The 20,812-nt window shown below is 37.2% G+C and overlaps 1 protein-coding gene across 5 annotated transcripts in view; it reads right to left on the bottom strand.

Moving 5' to 3' along the window:
• Positions 1-20,812, bottom strand: part of SNAP23 (synaptosome associated protein 23) — a 38,973-nt gene that overhangs the window by 3,460 nt on the left and 14,701 nt on the right. For all 5 annotated transcript variants that reach the window (XM_038580184.1, XM_038580185.1, XM_038580186.1 and 2 more), the window contains 5 exons: positions 13,720-13,823; positions 13,149-13,190; positions 12,693-12,741; positions 11,629-11,746; positions 665-823 (listed from right to left, as the gene is read on the bottom strand). In XM_038580184.1, the coding sequence (XP_038436112.1) occupies positions 665-823; positions 11,629-11,746; positions 12,693-12,741; positions 13,149-13,190; positions 13,720-13,776 (425 nt within the window). In that variant the 5' untranslated portion in view covers positions 13,777-13,823. The remainder of the gene's footprint in view (positions 1-664; positions 824-11,628; positions 11,747-12,692; positions 12,742-13,148; positions 13,191-13,719; positions 13,824-20,812) is intronic.

Here is a 20,812-nt window from a genome sequence, read left to right as displayed (position 1 = left end):
AAGAGAGAGAGGCAGAGACATAGGCAGAGGAAGAAGCAGGCTCCATGCAGGAAGCCCGATGCGGGACTTGATCCCAAGACTCCAGGATCACATCCTGGGCCAAAGGCAGTTGCTCTAATGCTGAGCCACCCAGGTATCCCATACATTATACATTTTATTTTATTTTTTTAAGATTTTATTTATTTTTAATTTTTTTTAATTTTCATTTATTTATGATAGTCACAGACTGAGAGAGAGAGAGAGAGAGAGAGAGAGGCAAAGACACAGGCAGAGGGAGAAGCAGGCTCCATGCACCGGGAGCCCGATGTGGGATTCGATCCTGGGTCTCCAGGATCGCGCCCTGGGCCAAAGACAGGCGCTAAACCGCTGCGCCACCCAGGGATCCCCATGATACATTTTAAAACACATTTTCCTATTTATAGAACTAAAACATGCTTACTTGGGTAATTTTGAAAGTACTGAAAAATATAAAGAAACATTAATCCATCAATGAAAGTCAATAACCACAGTCAACATTTTGTTAGAAGGCAGATTTTAAAATACATTTTCAAATGGAATAAACACTATTTCTGATTGATGAGTTAGGGTTCGTGTTTAACAACACCCACCCTCCTGAGCCATTCATTTAGGAAAGGGGTAAAAACATCAGGAGGAGCTGGCATACCGTTTAATGTATCCACCGCTAACTGCTCCAGTGGCTGGTTGTTGAGGCTGCCCATTTGTCACTCGGCCTGGCTGCTTAGATACTACATTGCTAGGAGAGTTGTCTTCACCATCTCCCCATGTTGCCTTGTAGGCCTTACTGGACTCAAAGTTCTTTGTCCTATATAAGAGTCAGGAGTGTAGAAAGATATGAAAAAGCAAGAGGGAAAAATTGTAATTATTAGTTCTTTTTACCTAGAGGATGACCCTAGCAACCTTAGCATAAAAGCTACCTACAGCTAGATCTAGATTAGCTATACTGTGCTCTGTTGCAATACAATATATGGAAAAAAATGAATTGTGTAAGCCCAATGACATTAAAAATTCTTTTAAAGGTTCAACTATTTCCATGAAATGTTCACTAAGTAGTTAGCAAGTAGTGAACTGCAATTATCTGATTTTCCAGGTTCCCCTAGCCTTTGACAGTCTTCAGAAAAGGAAACAGTGGAAAAAATTCCTCAGGAAAGGTGTTCCGTGATGCCTGATGAGGTTCCTGGAGAGATCTCACAAGTTGATGAGGGATGAAAGAGAAAAAAGGCTGAGTACGCAACACTCAGATCCCAGGTGCCCATTTATTTGAACCAGAGTAGATCCAGCTGATTCAGTTTTTAAAGTTAGAATTTTGCATTAAATTAAAAAACAAACATCATGAAGGAAAGGCATAAGAATTATTTCCAAATTGAACAGCCAATGATAACTATCTGAGACACTCTGGCACCAGTTATAAATTCTTTGATTTAGGGCTTCTTCATTTAAGAGTTTACTTTTCCTCCTTTTAAAAAAATGATCCTAAATCCAGACCTCTTAAAAATAAAAACATATACTTTAGGTGTAACTGATATAGACAAAACCAGAGCTTAACATAGGGATTTACCATTCAAACTGGTAATAATGGCAAGGGCGGGGGCGGGGAAGGCCTTGTGAAGCAACTTTTAAATGACTGTTACAAAAAAATAACACAAAACTTTTTTACTGATTATTTGGCTAGGTACACTTTTCACTTACACAATTTTAATTTTTTACTTTTCTATAAACAAAAAGTATATAGCTATAATATTGGTCTCTGATTTATTCCACATGTTAATGAGGAAGTTTCCAAACTACAAAAACAGAGGAAAGATTTTTATGAAAACGGTAGCTCCTTTCTTAATAGACATAAGGATTCCTTTTTAGCAAACCTATAATCAGATCTTAAACCTTAATCAGATTACAGAAAGGATATTACTACCTTTTTTTTTTATAAGAGGTACTGAAAAGGTAAATACGTCTATGAACACTGAAGAGCTAATCAAAGTGCCTTTCTTGGTTCCACTTTAAGTGCTCAAAATCAATTTCCTACTTGGGCTACTATGTTTAATTAATTAATCAATTTATTAATAAGCCATGTTAAATCTGTCTTGGAACAAGGTAGGATATACCTTTTTTAAATGAATATTTATATATAATTATCTGTTAGTTTGATGAAACCCATTTTCATGTATATAAGGTTAAGTCTCAGACAAAATTCTAAAGCAGAAGAATCCCAAGTGAATAAAATAAACAGCATATTAGTTTATCAGAAAGTTAATAACCAGATGTATTAATAGAAGTAATAGGGACGCCTGGGTGCTCAGTGGTTGAGTGTCTGCCTCTGGCTCAGGGTGTGATCCCGGAGTTCCGGAATCAAGTCCCACATTGGGCTCCTGTATTGAGCCTGCTTCTCTTCCCTCTGCCTATGTCTCTGGCTCTCTGTGTCTCTCATGACTAAATAAATAAAATCTTAAAAAAAAAAAAAGTAATGTAAATGCAGTTTTTCTAAAAAAAAAATTATTTATTTGAGAGACAGAGAGAACAGAAGGAGAGGGAGAGGAAGAAGCAGACTCCCTGCTGAGCAAAGCCCGATGTGGGGGCTTGATCCTAGGACCCAGAGATCATGACCTGAGCGAAGGCTTAACCACTCAGGTGCCCCGGTAAGTGCAGCTTTTATCAGGATGTCAGATTGTACAACAGGTGAAAGAGTGAGGGCTGGAATTCAAAAGTCACTAAATAAAAGATACTATGTTTCTGAAAGCCATAGACATAAAGAGTAGACTGGGACAGGACTTGCCAGCTCCTGGTCTATCAAGTAATATATATATGCTCCAACCTCCTTCTCAACCTTAAGAGATAAGATTTGAAATTCCTTTAAGTTTTTAGAATTCTTTCTGCTAGAATTAGTTATAGGGAGCTTAGGATGCAAATAAATTGTCTTAACATGATATTATGAATGAGTTTCAATTAAAGCATGGTCTGTGGGCAGCCCGGGTGGCTCAGCAGTTTAGCGCCGCCTTCAACCCAGGGCCTGATTCTGGAGTCCCGGGACTCCTGACCCATGTCAGGCTCCCTGTGTAGAGCCTGCTTCTCCCTCTGCTTGTGTCTCTGCCTCTCTCTCTCTCTCTCACTCTCTCTGTCTCTCATGAATAAATAAATAAAATCTTAAAAAAATAAAATAAAAAAATAAAGCATGGTTTGTGTTATAAACAAAGAATCAGACTGATTATCAAATCCTCCCTTTAAGAGGCCTGAATCCTAGATGTTTTCTAATATCAAGGAGAAATGTACAAAAAGCTGGCTTTGAATTTTTCTTTTTACAGCTTTGCATTGGGTTGTCATGTTTACTTTCAAATGAGTTGGGTAAAAAACCTGCACTTTCTTTGTGCAGTTATAACATGCTCTGCATGTTTATGAAGAGACGCTTTTTTTTTTTTATTATTTATGATAGTCACACAGAGAGAGAGAGAGAGGCAGAGACACAGGCAGAAGGAGAAGCAGGCTCCATGCACCGGGAGCCCGACGTGGGATTCGATCCCGGGTCTCCAGGATCACGCCCTGGGCCAAAGGCAGGCGCCAAACCGCTGTGCCACCCAGGGATCCCGAGACGCTTTTTAAATGGTGTTGATTTTGTATCTTCATCCACACGACAGCTTCATGTCTCTTTTAGCACCTGTACTCTAGGTAATCCCTTCCAGTTTATCCTGCCACTTGTCATTACCCTGGAGTTTGTCCACCAACAAGGGAATACCTTTGAAAGTTTCTTGGTAAGAAATTATCAAGTAGCTGCCTATCTAATAATGATGATGATGATGGTTTTAATCTTGTCTTCTTTCAAGGGTCTTAAAAGCTTTAAAGGTAACATTTCCCAAACCTGACTGGACGCAGGGCAACCTGGAGGCCTTTGAACACACACACAGATGCATAAAAGTTACACTCTGAAAATTCTGCTTTAGTATGTATGGAGTAGAGTCTGGGAATCTTTTATTGCTGTTATTGTCTTATTTAAATTCAAAAGCTCATTTAGCTTCCCAGCCAGGAAAAAGAAACTGTCTAGAGACTTCCAATCTCTTGTAGGAGTATTTTAGTTATTACTCCAATAGTCTACTTTTTTTTTTTTTTTGATTCCCCAGCCCCACCCCCTCCAATAGTCTACCTTAGTATTTCTATATTGGGACACTGAGCTATTAATCTGAAGGAAGCAAAACTACACACCAACATTTCCTTTTTCACAAAGGCCACAAGATTTGTAGTATATTGACTTAAATCCCAATCCTAGACCTGTCATTCCATAGCTGTAGAACCTTAAGCAGACTTCTATCACTGAGCATCCTTTTTCTTATATGTAAAACTAAGATAAAATAACAATACTGTTCTAATATTTTACAGGGCTATTTTACTTTACAGGGCTGTGAAAAAATTCTACTGATAATGGGTATAAATTGCTTTGAAAAGCATTAGTCAAATATTTTTATTCTTTGGTTTTAACCTCAACCTGATCCTTAACAGTTCATGTCTCTTAGTGCAGGGATTACCAAATGGCATGTTTACTCTTCTGGCCCATTAACGCTCACTAGCTTTGAGATCTACAGGTAGCTGAATACATTTGGAAGATGGCTACATAAAAAGACATCTAAGCCCAGGTTGTTTTGGCCTACAATAAGAAAGAAATGACTCTGATCTGCGACTGAACTCTTTTGCTTAATGAAATTTACAGCCCTTCTGGAAGAAATTAGACTTCATGATAAAATGCTTAAGCAAATTTGTGATTGAATTGTTATTAAGAATGCCACCTGGAAAAAAAAAAAAAAGAATGCCACCTGGATGGGATCCCTGGGTGGCGCAACGGTTTAGCGCCTGCCTTTGGCCCAGAGCGCGATCCTAGAGACCCGGGATCAAATCCCACGTCGGGCTCCCGGTGCATGAGCCTGCTTCTCCCTCTGCCTGTGTCTCTGCCTCTCTCTCTCTCTCTCTCTCTCTGTGACTGTCATAAATAAATAAAAATTAAAAAAAAAAAAAAAAAAGAATGCCACTTGGAAAGTTAGATTTATCCTGTCAATTTTGAGGAGTCTAATAATCATTACCATTTTTCAATATAAATATCTCATTCAAAAATGGCAAGATTGAAATAAGAATTTGAAATATCGTTTAATCAAGAAGCTGCTGAAAAGCAGAAAACGAGTATTAAGATATGATCACAGGGTGCCTGGGTGGCTCAGTTGGATAAGCATCCGATTCTTGATCTCAGCTCAGGTCTGATCTCAGGGTCTTAAATTCAAGACCTGCACCGAGTTCCATGCCCAGCTTACTTAAAAAATAAATTAAAATGGAAAACAGTTTAAAAAATTAAAAACAGATATGATCATGGTAATTTTAATAATTTATTGAGCTTTGGTTGTCAACATTAATAATAACTGAATAAAAATAGTAAAAAGAAAACCCAATATTAGCTATAATTCTTTCGTAACAGGGAGAATGAGCACGAGTGTGTGTGTGTGTGTATGTGTGTGTTGGGTGATTATGCTACATGAGAGAAGAAAAAAGAGGGCAAGAAACAAAGGGTAAAAAATCAAATGTTTAATTTTCTAACCTTTACCGTGGTCTTCACAGTTCCTATTATGATCCAAAATTAAGGAGTCGAACATTATACTAAACAGTAGGCAGACTACAGGGTTAACTTTCATAAAATATTAAGATTAGTTAGCTCTGTATTAATTCAACATGAAACCAGAGCAAGCTAACACATGATAATAGGAATTACAGAGCAGATTAAGAGGGAAACTCAGATAAGGTATTTGAAAGCAAGAATAAAGTAATGTTTTAAGTTTATATCCCACATTGTTCCAAATGGTATTCAAGATGACTAGCTTGGCAATTAATTCCAATTTGGTAGTGGCCTAAGTTATGGAGAATCCAAATCATTAGAAGCAACTCTTTAATAGGAAAAACCTTGATTCTGGAACCAGAAAGGCACAGGGAAATAACAGAAGATAGGATGCTGCAATCGAAGTCCTATGGAGAGATATAGATTTAGCCTGAATTCCCTTACCTTTGATCAGAACTAGGATGAAGCAATTCTCTATAAAGATCAACTTAATTAAAACTTCTTAAGAAACTTCAGGGGTGTTTTCATTTTTATAATCTTAAATGTTATTTAGCAAAAACTTAGTTGTCAGAGCTATCAGTCAAAGGGTGGCATTATAAATTAAGAACATTTTGTCAAGTCCATCTTTTGGCATACGGCACCCAGAACAAACTCACTTTACATTACACACCACAGCACAATATTAAAGACAGTTTCCACCATTCACAAAATCCATGCACATGCACAGAAAAGCCTTTGAAGCATCACCTTTAGATAGCAGATTAACAGCCCAAACTGCGCCACAAGACTGCATCTTAAAGTTCCCTTTGATCAGTTATTGAGCTCGGCTCCTGACGTTAAATCTTCATTTTTAGTAAGCAGATTAGAAAGGAAGAGATTAATTAAGAAAATGAAATGCAGAAAAGAGTGAATGCCAGTCAAACAGAAGTTTAGAATTCTAAAAACATAATGCATTTAAATTCCTGCCCAGTTTCATAGAAACGAACATCTGAGAATCTAGATAAAAAGAACAATAGGAAAGTGATTTAAACCACAGCACACTTCATTTTTCCTAAAAATGTCTGGATGATGATATTCTTTCCTAAAATTATGAAAATTAGTATGAAGAGAAGGTAAAAACTAATGGAGAGATTCTAAAATTTCTTCATTCTTTCCTGGTGATTACAGAATTCTCCTAATTATTTGTTATATACTTTATTTACATTTAATTAAGAAAAATATTTTTACACGTCTAACTCTCTCATCAGTCAACAAGTTTCTTAAGAACATTCAATCAGCAAGTATTTATTGAATACCTACTATGTATCAGGTACCATGTCACGTACACAAAAGAATAGAGTAATGACAAATGAAACAGTTTCAGAGCCATGCCTTACTCATCTTTGTATCTCCAGTGAGTAGGATGGGGGGAACTCCAATGATGACTAAAATATAATTTATCATTTATTTTAACAATCAGAGCTGATTTGTATCTCAATATGACATAAGACTTGAATAGAAAAAATCTGTAGTACCAATTTTGAACTTCTCTAATAAGTGGTCCAGAAATACAAATCTGTCTTCAAATCATGTGTTTGCCATTATAAGTACACATCAAAGAGAAGCAAGTTCAGACAGAAGAATACCTTGTCTGAGAATAGTTACACTGGGACACCAGAGAGTTTACTCTTCTGAGACTTCTCATTTTAAGTCTGCTTCCTTTTAAACTCTTGTTAATTAGTTTAACAATTAGAATGACAATTTATCAAAGTTACTGTCAAAGATAACAGAATTTTTAAAAAGGATCTGTGCTATCTGTGCTATGGTTCAAATAGTAGCAGGCTAACAATGACACCTATTCACAATCTTGAAGTTTAATCCTGGTAGTCTGTTTAAATTGATAGTCCTTTAAAAAGAATCAGCTAGGGCAGCGCCAGTGGCTCAGCGGTTTAGCGCCGCCTTCAGCCCAGGGTGTGATCCTGGAGACCCGGGATAGAGTCTATCTATAGGCCTTTTGGCTAAAATCAAGTGTAGTATCCGTATCGGGCTCCCTGCATGGAGCCTGCTTCTCCCTCTGCCTGTGTCTCTGCTTCTCTCTCTCCTCTCTGTGTATTCTCATGAATAAAGAAATAAAATCTTTGAAAAAAAAATAAAAAATAAAAATAAAAAGAATCAACATAGTTAAAATTCCCTTCTCATACAGGGTTCTGTTAAGTAATGCAATTTCCACGTCTGTTTTGTTTGCTAACTTGGCTTCAATGCAATACTACTAACCAAAAGAAATCTCAAAGAACAAATCTACTCAAGACATTTCCTATATAGCAATACATCTAACAACAGTGACAACAAAAAATTCTTTTCCTGTCAAAGTCAAGCAATGAGGCTTCTAGTTAAAAGCTGAGACTCTGCCTGTTTTTGAATCTCAGCTCTTCCATTTCTAGTTAAACCTCTTTGTGCCTGCTTCCCCACATGTAAAATGGTGGTAAGAAGAAAATCTATCTCATATTAAGGTTATGATTAGGATTACATTTAAAGTGCTGAGAATAGGGCAGCCCAGGTGGCTCAGCGGTTTAGCACTGCCTTGAGCCCAGGGCGTGATCCTGGAGTCCCGAGATCGAGTCCCACATCAGCCTGTCTGCATGGAGCCTGCTTCTCCCTCTGCCTATGTCTCTGCCTCTCTCTCTTTCTCTGTGTCTCTCATGAATAAATGAATAAAATCTTAAAAAAAAATAAAGTGCTAAGAATAATAAGAGTCTACATTAATATATAGGCCCAAAAATCTCATCTAAACCCTTAGATGTAAGACATTTTGAGCAGTACCACAAAATCAATAAATACATGAATATTTTTGTAGTGAAACAAACTAACATTTACACTAAGTGTGATAAAGATTATATATAAATTTTTTTTTAATTTTTATTTATTTGTGATAGTCACACAGAGAGAGAGAGAGAATGAGGCAGAGACACAGGCAGAGGGAGAAGCAGGCTCCATGCACCGGGAGCCCGACGTGGGATTCGATCCCGGGTCTCCAGGATCGCGCCCTGGGCCAAAGGCAGGCGCCAAACTGCTGCACCACCCAGGGATCCCTAAAGATTATATATAAATAGCTTCACTTCATGTTACATTTTTATAGCCTAATTAATGAGTTGTGGCACATTATGGGGAAAAAAAAACCCCAAACCTAAATGCTTGGTTTTCAGAGTTTTTCAGATTTCTAAATGTCAGATAAGAGATTGTAAACCTGGGTTTTTATTACTATCAGAATTAATACTAGCCTTACATGATCCAGCGTCTGCCTTTGAGAAGCTCATGTTATGGCTATTTATACGATAAGCCTAACTAAAACCTGGATTAGTAGATAAAATTAGAAAGATCAAGACACTGGCAGGAATAATACTAGATAGAGCTGAGGATAAGGATACCATATAGGCCAATGAGTCAATGTTATAAAGAAGAGATAGGCACAAGGAAGGCATTAAAATCTGACATCTTGAAACTGGAATATCACTCTCGCTTCAGGGAACAACTGTTCTCTTATAGAAGCCCCTTGATTCCATCTGTTAAGAAGTGCCTTCTTCTCTACCTACTGAGAAAGGGTTCAGCTGAGGTGAGAGGCTGCAGACTGCCTCAGAGTCATACTCTATCTTCTCTCCCACGAGTGTCCCAGAAAATCCTGCGTTTGCTTGGCTGGGGTATATGAAGTGAAATAGTAATACTTACTAATAATTAATACTTCTGTCGTTCCATTTCCCACTTTCTAAGATACTAGAACATCTGAGGATTTACTGCTTTTCCTGTTTATCAACTCCTGACTCAAAAACCCGTGATTTTGCTCTTTTTTGCTCTTTGTTTTAGGGAGGACTTCTTCAGCCTTGCTCATCTCCTAATACATAATCTCAGGGAAATTCATTTGATTTTTTTCTCCTCTACACTTTCAAAAGGGCACATAGAGCACAGAAGAAAAGCACAAGTTTGTAAAACATAGTTAAAGAATTTAGATTTAAAAATCTGTGCATTTCTAACTTGTTTGCTTAAGGTAATCTGCTAAACCCTGATTGACAAGTCATAGTCATTTAAAAATGCACTTTCAGAGAGTCAACCAAGGTCTAAACAGGCCAACAAATTTGTCTTAGAATAGAAAGCCAGTGAACAAGACCAGGAAGAACACTGTCAAATTTTAACTTGTTATGCTCAAAACAGACACTAGAGTTGACCAATAAGCAACTTAGTTCTATTTTCTCTTGTAGATATGGCACAGAGAATGCTGTCACATGAAAACACCTATCTAAAAGTATAAAAATAGGGCAGCCCCGGTGGCGCAGCGGTTTAGTGCCGCCTGCAGCCCGGGGTGTGATCCTGGAGACCCGGGATCGAGTCCCACATTGGGCTTCCTGCATGGAGCCTGCTTCTCCCTCTGCCTGTGTCTCTGCCTCTCTCTTCGCTCTCTCTCTGAATGAATAAATAAGTAAATCTTTAGAAAAATAAATAAATAAAAGTATAAAAATATAGCAAAATTCCTCTATCCCTAACTCCTTTGAGAGGTAAAAATGCAGAGTATGTAAACCTTTGTATCAAATTCTTGGTTTAAAATACCAGCTGAGGGAACCCTGGGTGGCGTAGCAGTTTAGCGCCTGCCTTTGGCCCAGGGCGCGATCCTGGAGACCCGGGATCGAATCCCACGTCGGGCTCCCGGTGCATGGAGCCTGCTTCTCCCTCTCCCTCTGCCTATGTCTCTGCCTCTCTCTCTCTCTCTCTCTCTGTATGACTATCATAAATAAATAAAAATTAAAAAAATAAAAAAATAAAATAAAATACCAGCTGAGACAACAACTATATGAACAAATGTTTATGAAGCTCTTAAAAAATGAATGCTCTTAGCAGTAAGGATGGTCATTCAATCTCCAGACGTTGTCACTTCAACTAAAGGGAAAGTTCAAAGCCGTTATTTTGTTAATAACAGACGGAAGGGAAGATAATGGTTTACTGCCTTAGCTCAAACCTCATCTTGATTGAAATACATAAAATATTTGTCAACAACATGGAGTTTGGTTTATCAAAGAATAAGTAGGGAATTTAAATATTCATAATGGAGTCACCAAAAAGAATAAATCTGTCAATCATAATCTTATACACTATACACAAAAAGTCTGAAGACTTTTCATCTCCTAGTTTACTAGAAACTTCAAATTTTCAGAGACTTCTTTGATTCTTTCTTCATGTTTGACATACTATCAGTTACTTTAAAATAAATTCCCTTGACTTATACCTTTTTCTCTAATCTCAATAATAATGCCTCACCTCACCAGCCTAGATTACAAAAGGTTCCTAACTAGTGCAGTTATGTAATACAATCCATCAACCCCTTAGTCTGCCTACTTATGTCTATTTTTCACTTCTTATCTATATGAATCATGTAGCTCAGTTAAGTCAAGCTCCTCTGTCATTTCTATTTACATTAGGAAATGCCCCTCTGGTTCTTCCATGTCCATCCAAATCCTTGTAATCTGAGTCCAGTGCAAGTCCTCTCTCTCCTGTAATATTTCTCCAAACCAAATTTTACCAGTTCTGTTTCCTTAGCTTTTGCTGACATATGACCTAGCTCTACATTTATATATTTTTCTACTGTTTTGCTATTCTTCCTCATATATCCAACTACATGGTAGGCCTTTTGAAGACAGGATCCAAGTCCTTTACTCCCTTTGGCCATTCCTAATGTGCCTACCACATATGTATTTTTGTTAGTATTCTTTGTTAGAAAGGAAAAGACACTAATTCCATCCTGCTGTATATTACCCAGGTATATTTCCTATATTTCCTGTATTATTAAAAAATGAAATTGGGACTTGATCCAAGGACTGACCAAATTTAAGCCGTGGTTTTTGGTGAACATGCCCATTTACACGAAAAGCTTGATCTGCCTGAAGGAAAAACAGCTTAAATTTATCTAACAAAGTTCCTTATTTAGGCCCAGTCATACTTTTGACTTTTCTGGAGGGTGAGGGGGGATGCTCTCACTTTAATTTTAAAAAAGTCTTGATTTCTCAACTCACCTATTACATGGACAGACACAAAGGCCACAGCACTTGTTGAGTTCCGTTAAAGTCTTCTCTGCCTCTCTCATGTCTTTATTTATTTGGTCCATGCCTTCTTCTATGCGGTTTAGTTGCTCTGAGAATAAGTTGTTGAAGTTACACTCTGTGTTATATTCACAGTGCCAACCAGAAGACACTATTATTATGAAACAGCAAAAACTTCAACTTTGAATCGACTGGTAAGCCATCCCAGTGACTGTATCAGGGACCAGAAGGTACTACATACTGTTCAACATGAAAACAATCTTTCACAAATTGATCCTGAGGCACTTGGCTTCTTATTGTGGGAAGATTTGTTCTAAAGAAATCTGCATAATAGGAGCATGTGAGGGTTTGTTTAGAGATGGCCCTTGCAACCAAATTAAGTGTACTTTGACCAGACAGGATCCCCAGCATTTCTCTCTCTGAATAAGTACAAAACTTGAAGGCTATCATAAGTTTAATAAAACCTAGGCCAGGGGATCCCTGGGTGGCTCAGAGGTTTAGCGCCTGCCTTTGGCCTAGGGCGTAATCCTGGAGTCCTGGGATTGAGTCCCATGTTGGGCTCCTGGCATGGAGCCTGCTTCTCCCTCCTCCTGTGTCTCTGCCTCTCTCTCTCTCTCTCTCTGTCTATCCTAAATCAATCAATCAATCAATCAATCTTAAAAAAAAAACCTAGGCCAGATTGCTCAGAGCCAATTCAAATGGAATGCTTCCAAGCTCACCTGAATCTAAACCTATTTAAAGACTTAACTTGATTTCTGAAAATGATGCAAGAATATCATAGTATCTAATGTACATATGACAAATACACATAGTAAGTCCTGCTACCTGACAAATACTTGGTATTCAATTGGGCATTGTTGCCCCCACCTCAAATAGGTAATGAACATGATATAATTCAAATCAGAAAAAAAAAAAAAACATATCACTCTCCTCTGATATAGAGAAGGGAGTTTCAAGGCTTAATTTTAGACATGGCTGATTTGAAAGGATTTTCTGGCGTCATTAGTCAAGAGTTTCTGCCAATGACTGCAACTCACCCCCTTGTTCATCCAGCATAGTGATAGTCTTGATTCCTGCATCCTGAGACTAAAAGAAGGGGAAAAAAGCTGATAGCACTATAAAATAAAATAAAAGCAACAGAAACAAAGCCTACAAGGCCTCATAGCAAGAGAGAATCATTTAGAAACCTAAATTCTCAGAGGAACAGAGAAAACTACTATCCCAAAGCAATCAACATACTTCAAAATATTACCCCCCCATATAATTAAGTCACAAATTCATGGTGAATTGATCTTCCCCATCATATTCTAATAGCGTAATGGGAAAAGCAGAAAAGGCCCATCAGTGCATGGTTTGACAATTTCAGCAATTACTGGTTTCAAATAATAAAGCATACTGATACCATATACTTCTGATTCAACACAAATTCCAGCTTGTGCTATCAAGATCCTGCTTATACAACTTCTGTACTTAATGATTAGACACTTTCTTACCTCAATGGCTAAACCCAGGATTCTCCTTGTACTTTCCAGAGACTAGAGAAAAATACAGGGTTTTAGTATTCTAAAATATGTAGCCAAAAAAAAAAAAAATTGATCATATAGTTATGCTGCTACTCTATTTTAAAATATTGTTAGTCCAGCCATCCCTCCCTACCTTTAAAACAAACAAACAAAGTTGATCACTATAATTTTAGTTATTTTCTTCCTACCAGTTGTTCCTTAAGAGAAAATTTGGAGGGTAAAGTTAACATTATTTATAAAAGTTTAATGTAAGCAGAAAGCTACATATATTAGACAGATGTTTCCAATTTCTCAAATCTAGAGTTATCTTTGTTGTAAGTAGCTGTTAAACAATGATTAAAAAAAAATCATACAAGCTTCTTTCACTTATTTAGCTTTTGGTGAGCTGAAAAACTAAGGGGCCAGCAATAGCACTCTGAGGTAAATGCATTCTTGGACATACAGGGACGGGAGGGATGCCAAAATGGACATCTAAGAAGGTCCTCTCATCCTTCCACTGTGAGACTGAAAGAGAATTACTTATTCCAAGTAAAACGTTTACCTCATCAGTAACCTGGTGGGCTCTCAGCTGAATTTCTTCTGGTGACAGATTATCCATGATGAATTAAAACTTTTGATAAGCAAAGACACTGAAACGTGGATATTCTGTAAAAAATAAGGATACAAAAGAGTTTGAACAAAGAATGTGCATTATGAATTCTGGATACTTATCTGGAAAACAGGATAAAAGAGCCTATCTATATCTTTAACTAGCTAGCTATCACAGGTGAAGAAATTAAGACCAAGAAAGGATAAATGGACAGTTTAAATGCTAGTTAGTACCAGAAGTGACCCGAAACTCAGGTTTCAGGACTTCTAGTGAAGTGCTGTTTCAAAGAGAAAGTAATCTCTCTTCTTTGAGGAGCACATACTAGAAGGCAAGCTTTAAGAGTTAGGTAGTATTTCATTAATAAAGTAACACAATTCAAACTCAGTACCTGAAGAACACAGGAAACATTCTAGACATGTGCCAGGTGTCCAAGGCTACTCATTGGAGAAAATGAAATATTTTCATTCTTAACAAGAAAAGGGTAATGTTGACACAAAACTCAGAAAAAACCTGAAATTTTTCAGAGGATTTTCCTTTTCCAATTATAGTTTGTTGTTTTAGTGAAGTCCCTAAGAAACTAAATTATTATTCTCCCATATATAGTAACTCAGTAATTCATAACTCAGAGAAGATTCAGATATTCAGATGAAATACAACACATTTAGAAGGTGTTATTCAGTACTATGATTGTGTATTCCTTTTTGAAAAGTCATATGGAGGGGCCCCTGGGTGGCTCAGTGTTTGAGCGTCTGCCTTTGGCTCAGGGCATGATCCTGGAATTGAGTCTCACATCAGGCTCCCTGCATGGAGCCTGCTTCTCCCTCTGCCTAAGTCTCTGCCTCTCTCTCTGTCTCTCATGAATAAATATATCAAGTCTTAAAAAAAAAATTACTCATATGGAGTTAATAAGTACTGTGTGACACTATACTTTTCGTTACATTTGCTAGCTTTGTACTTTTTTTTTTTGTATTACATTTTTGAAAATGTACCAAAGGTTCTTTTGGCAATTTTACTAAAGTTCTTTGTCAATGATATACATGAAGTCTGGTATTTACCCTCAGGGAACATCTGACAACAATTGTCACGAGTTGGGAGGGTGAGTGGGTAGTGTTACTGGCATCTAGTAAATAGGGGCCAGGGATGCTGTAAATATTACTATAATTCTTCTTCGGACAGCCCTTCTCAAGAAAGGATTATTTGGCCCCAAATGTCGAAGTGCTGAGGTTGAGAAACCCTGCCATGGCATATACTCAATGACCAGAAGGGAACATGGTTAGTCAGGAATATACTAGATTAAACCTTCGGAAGGCAGAGATTTTGTTATATCTTTTTATCTCTAACACCTAATAGGATCTGAGAGCTGATACTCCAGCAAATGTGTGCTGAATGAATAAATAAGTAAAAAAGTAAGATGTACTGTCAAAATATTTAAGTGGATCTTAGAAACAAAGCTATGTGTACCAGTAGCACACAGCCTGCAAATATCCACTAAAAACCCAAAGCAAAAATTGCCATTACATATGTATGATCTGGAATGGCCTGCTGGTCACACACAAATCTTTTTAGTCATATCCATAGCTAACCATCACTTTTTGTAGAATCATCGATAAAACAAGAAGCAACAATATTATATTCTCAGTACAAAAACGCATTGCCTTTGGAGTCTTGTTTATTAACTCTACTGTCATGGCTGTTTTAGGTTTAATTAAGATTTTGAACATTGATTAAAGTTATTTAATGCTCATGAAAAAAATTATTAATTACTATTGTTAATAATAAAAAGTATTACTACAAAAAGTTGCAAATTTAATTTCATATCTTGCTTGCCATTGTATGACTGGCAAAAGGTTGATATACTAAGATATAAAATTAAGATATTAAGGTCTTTTTTTTTAAGATTTTATTTATTTATTCATGAGAGACACAGAGAGAGAGAGAGAGAGAGGCAGAGACACAGGCAGAGGGAGAAGCAGGCTCCACGCAGGGAGCCTGACTTAGGACTCGATCCCAGGACTCCAGGATCACGCTCTGGGCCGAAGGCAGGCGCTAAACCTCTGAGCCACCCAGGGATCCCCATAAAGGTCTTTCCTTAATTATAAACTGATCATTCATTAGATAGAAGCATAAATAGAACCACATGCCTTACTTTGCTAATCTTTGAGCCATTAGGTTTATCACAGATCTGTTCATGCTATGGTTTCTCTTGTTAATCTTTCATAGTTACAATTATGAAAAGTTGTTTTTGTAACCTCTTACCTGTCCACCTTTTCTTTCTGTAATATTCCAGGTAACTTTATGCTTCTCCATTACTTTCAGAGCCCCAACAAGATACCTTTCAAAGCTTGCCCTTCTCAGAATGCTCCACTTGTCTATACCTCCTCAATGCCCAAAAGAGCAGAAAGTGATGAGAAAGGTAATACATGCTAATTACACAGTCCCTGGAAGTGACACCCACAGTCAGGTTTTCCAATATGCTATCCTGTGGGGAGGAAGACATTCTGGGCATAAGGATGCCCAGATCTCTCAAACTGTATAATTTTGTAATTCTACTCCTGACCTGATTGCTGCCAAGTACATATCAGTATTTGCCATCTTCCTATCCTAGTGAAAATGAGCAAAACTCCATATAGGTTCAGAGAGAGACGTGAATATAAAACTGACCTCTGTCAAACTAGAAGATTCCAAGGGTTTTAACTTCTAATTATAAAAAAAGAACAGAAAAGAAAAAAAGGCAGATACAGCTGGGAGGTGAATATGAAGAATCAGTCCTGGCATGGCAACAGGTTCATTTTTAGGGACACACCCATTGGTAAACTCCAAGTGCTTCCTAGTACTTCCTTTTTTTTTTTTCTCTCCTGAAGGGCACACAAGACAAAAAACAGATTATGTAAAGTTCTCCCATGTTTGACAAGCTGATGTCAGGAAACAGCTGCCTAAGACCTCTACTCTGGATTCTTGAGGTTATTCAAAACACGGTTAGAGTACATGGGAATAAGAAAAACAAAGCTGAATTGTAAGGGGGAAGGACAAAGCAACAATACTCCTCAAGCTCTTATTCGCCTTTACTAAACTGCTCGAAAGTATCAGGCAGGGTGCAACTCAGAATTAGCTATAAAAAAAAAAAAAAAAGAATTAGCTATATAGCTTTACTCATATTTATTATCTCCAGAAGTTTTTCTTATGAAGTCAGGAAAAGATTATCCAGAATGTTGTAGTAAAGAGAATTAGAGGTGGGAGAGGGGAAGGAAAAAGGAAACATCATTTGACATACATATCCCATTAAACTTGCTGTTCTTAGATATAACCTAATAGATTAAATATCTGTGTCATTTTTTCATGCTCCCAGAACTTAAAATACCATGCTAATTTTTTAGCATAGTATATGCTTCCTTTGAGAGGTAACTGCAAGATTTCCCTCAATGCTTTTATAACATATCTTTTACTATGGGCTTTCTAGAAGCCTCCAAGTTTATCTTAACTTCTTTTTATAAACTCTGGGGGCAGTGGGGAAGAAGAAAGGTTCACTGAGTACTTACTATGTGTCATATATGGTACTAAGTACTTATATATGTCATTATCTTTATTATATCACTTTATACTTGGGGAAACTAAGGCTCAAGTAATTTGCTCAAGGTGTCTGAGTCAGTAAAGAGCAGATTTATTACTCATGTCTAGATCTTCTGGAACCAAAGATAACTCATGGTTTAGAAACTGGTCTCACTGTTGGATGCATCTTCTCTTAACAAATACCAGATGATATAAGAAAAGCTGAAAATTTGAAAATAGACTAAGCATCCTGACAGCTCAATTCAAAATTTAAGATGCCCCCCCCTTTTTAAAGATTTATTTATTTATTTTAGTGTGGGAGGGCAGAGGAAAAGAGAATCTCAAGAAGACTCCCCACTGAGCACAGAGCTGGACATGGGGCTCAATCTCACAACCCTGAGATCATGACCTGAGCTAAAATCGAAAGTCAGACACCTAATCAACTGAATTACCTGGGTGCCCCAAAGATGCTTTCTATAATAAAAACATAAAAACTTCTCAACAGATTCAAAGACAGTTAAATTAAAATTAAAGGAAGAACTGGGGTGACCTGGCTGTCTCAGTCAGTAGAAAATGCAATTCCTGATCTTGGGGTCATGAGTTCAAGCCCCACATTGGGAGAAGAGAATACTTAAAAATAAAATCTTACAAAAAAAAATTAAAGGAAGAACTACAAGGACAAGAGTAATCATGGTTTTCAGCTGTTTTAAAATAATTTAGGGGCAGCCCCAGGGGTGCAGTGGTTTAGTGCTGCCTGCAGCCCGGGGCATGATCCTGGAGACCTGGGATCAAGTCCCACGTCAGGCTCCCTGCATGGAGCCTGCTTCTCCCTCTGCCTCTCTCTCTCTCTGTGTTTCTCATGAATAAATAGATAAAATCTTTTTTTTTTTTAATTTAGAATCTGATATTATTTAGGGGCCCCTGGCTGGCTCAGTCTGTAGAGCACATAACTCTTGATCTTGGGGTTATGAGTTCAAGTCCGATGTTGGGTATAGAGATTACTTAAATAAACTCAAAAATATGACAAAAAACTGCTTTCCTAGGCAATGAAGCAAATAAATAATTTTTTAAAAGAATATCATGTAGAATCTAAAATTATCTAAATTTAGAAAATGAAACTAATACTACTGGGAAGAAGGAATGCAAAGAAAAAGGTCTTAGAACTGAATCAAGGGATCCCTGGGTGGCGCAGCGGTTTAGCGCCTGCCTTTGGCCCAGGGCGCGATCCTGGAGACCCGGGATCGAATCCCACATCGGGCTCCTGGTGCATGGAGCCTGCTTCTCCCTCTGCCTGTGTCTCTGCCTCTCTCTCTCTCTCTCTCTGTGACTATCATAAATAAATTAAAAAAAAAAAAAAAAAAAAGCCAAAAAAAAAAAAGAACTGAATCAACAAGCAATCCATGTCTTCCCTGATAAAAATGGAGAGCTACATAAGAAGTAATGAAAGAAACAGCACTTTAAATCACCATCCAGGGGACGCTTAGGTGGCTCAGTGGTTGAGTGTTTGCCTTTTGCTCAGTGCGTGATCCCAGGTCCAGGATCGAGTCCCACATCAGGCTCCCTGTCAGGAGCCTGCTTCTCCCTCTGTCTATGTCTCTGCCTCTCTGTGTCTCTCATGAATGAATGAATAAATCTTTAAAAAAAAATAAAAATAAATCTCCATGAATTCCAGTGTCCTGCCTAGACCAATATAGGAGTGACGTTTTTTTTTAAAGATTTTATTCATTTATTCATGAGAGACACAGAGAGAGAGGCAGAGACACAGGCAGAGGGAGAAGCAGGCTCCATGCAGGGAGCCTGATGCTGGACTCGATCCCGGGACTCCAGGACCACACCCTGGGCCAAAGGCAGGCACTAAACCGCTGAGCCACCCAGGGATCCCGTATAGGAATGATTTTATAAAAATAACTCATTTTATATGGGAAAGCAAAGATTTTGCATAAAATATTTTACTAAGTTAGCTTCGTGACTTATTCTTTCTCATAAAATTAATCCCAATGTAAATTGCTCTACAAGTTACACCCATACTGTTTATTACTGTATGATAAAAATGTATGATTCTCTTTGGTATATTTTGATTATACTTTCATGGTAATCAATATATTGACAGCAAGTGGGAATTTCTGTTCATAGCAGGCTAGCATAGTGGTAAGTAGCAAGAATTCCAGCGTTCAAATTCTGACCCCAAAATGTATTGGTTGTATGACCTCAGGCAAGTTAGCTAAACCCACTACAACTCAGTTTCTACATTTGTAAAATAGAGATAAGACCTTTTATGAGGATTAAAAGATGATCCATACAAAATGCTTATTATTAATGCCTGATACATGGCCAGTATTCAAGTGTCAGCCATTATTTTAAAATTCTTAGGGAAGCAGAAAGAAATAGGTAAAAGAAAAGCAAAACAACAGTGTTAAATATAAGTGATATTAATCTAAATGCTACTAAATATTAATTGTTCTGTTTATAAGGCTAAATACAAATATTAAAGTTGATAATACTATATGAGTTATACATCTGAACTATTTTCTTTTTTTTTCTTTTTTTTTTTTTTTTACATCTGAACTATTTTCATGCCAGCCATGAGTCTGCACATGTCAAGACAGATATTAAACAGGTTTAAATTAAGCCAAGTTTCCGGCTGATAGGTACTTATCTAGACAAATATATATATATATATATATAGCTTTTTCACGTTTAAAAAATTAAAGACTGCTTAAAATGTTTTGTGTTTTTTTTTCCTAAGGCTGAGGAAACACAAAACCACATAAAATGGTGAAGGTCAGTATATGAAGTGAACAAAATAAGACTTAAAAATAATCAAATATTTGCTATAAAGAATACGGATAGAAAAAAGTCTAAAAGGGAATCATTAAAATATAACCAATAACTATGGTGATAGAATTAAGAGTGATTTTTCTTCTCTTCCCAATTGACCAAATAGTTTGCAATGTAGTTATGCTAATTTTAAATTTCATGCATTTATTTTCATCATAATGGGATGGAGCCCTGGTCGGGGGATGTCTCTGTTCAGTGGGGAGTCTGCTTCTTCCTCTCCCTCTGCTCCATGCCCCTTTCCCTCACATATGCCCCCCTCAACTCGTACTCCCTCAATCTCCCCCTCTCTCAAATAAATAAACAAAATCTTAAAAAAAAAATAGCTTATGACAACCAAGAAAGCAGATTCATAAGACTGGAGGAAAAAAGACAAGGAATTAATTTTAGATCTTATTTCATAAACATAATTTTGAATTCTTAGCCTCTCTTGAGAGGAATCTTCTGTTGGCACATATTCCCAGTAAAAGTTTGTGGGAGTATTTTTATTCATTAACAGATGATCACCATTTCAAACCACAAAGGTATAGAAATAATACAGAACAATTTGTCCTAAAGGTTCTGCTAACAAATGGTTAGAGCAAAGGCCCTTGCTGAAGTTTGGTTGGGAATCATATTTTATTCATGTCAGGTGGCAGAAATGGGTTCTCATGAGTTCTGAATA

This window comes from Canis lupus, chromosome 30 (genome assembly GCF_011100685.1).
Source record: "Canis lupus familiaris isolate Mischka breed German Shepherd chromosome 30, alternate assembly UU_Cfam_GSD_1.0, whole genome shotgun sequence".
In the NCBI taxonomy this organism is placed as follows: domain Eukaryota; kingdom Metazoa; phylum Chordata; class Mammalia; order Carnivora; family Canidae; genus Canis; species Canis lupus.
The sequence above is the reverse complement of the archived record's forward strand: the minus strand, read 5'-3'. Positions and strand labels throughout refer to the sequence as shown.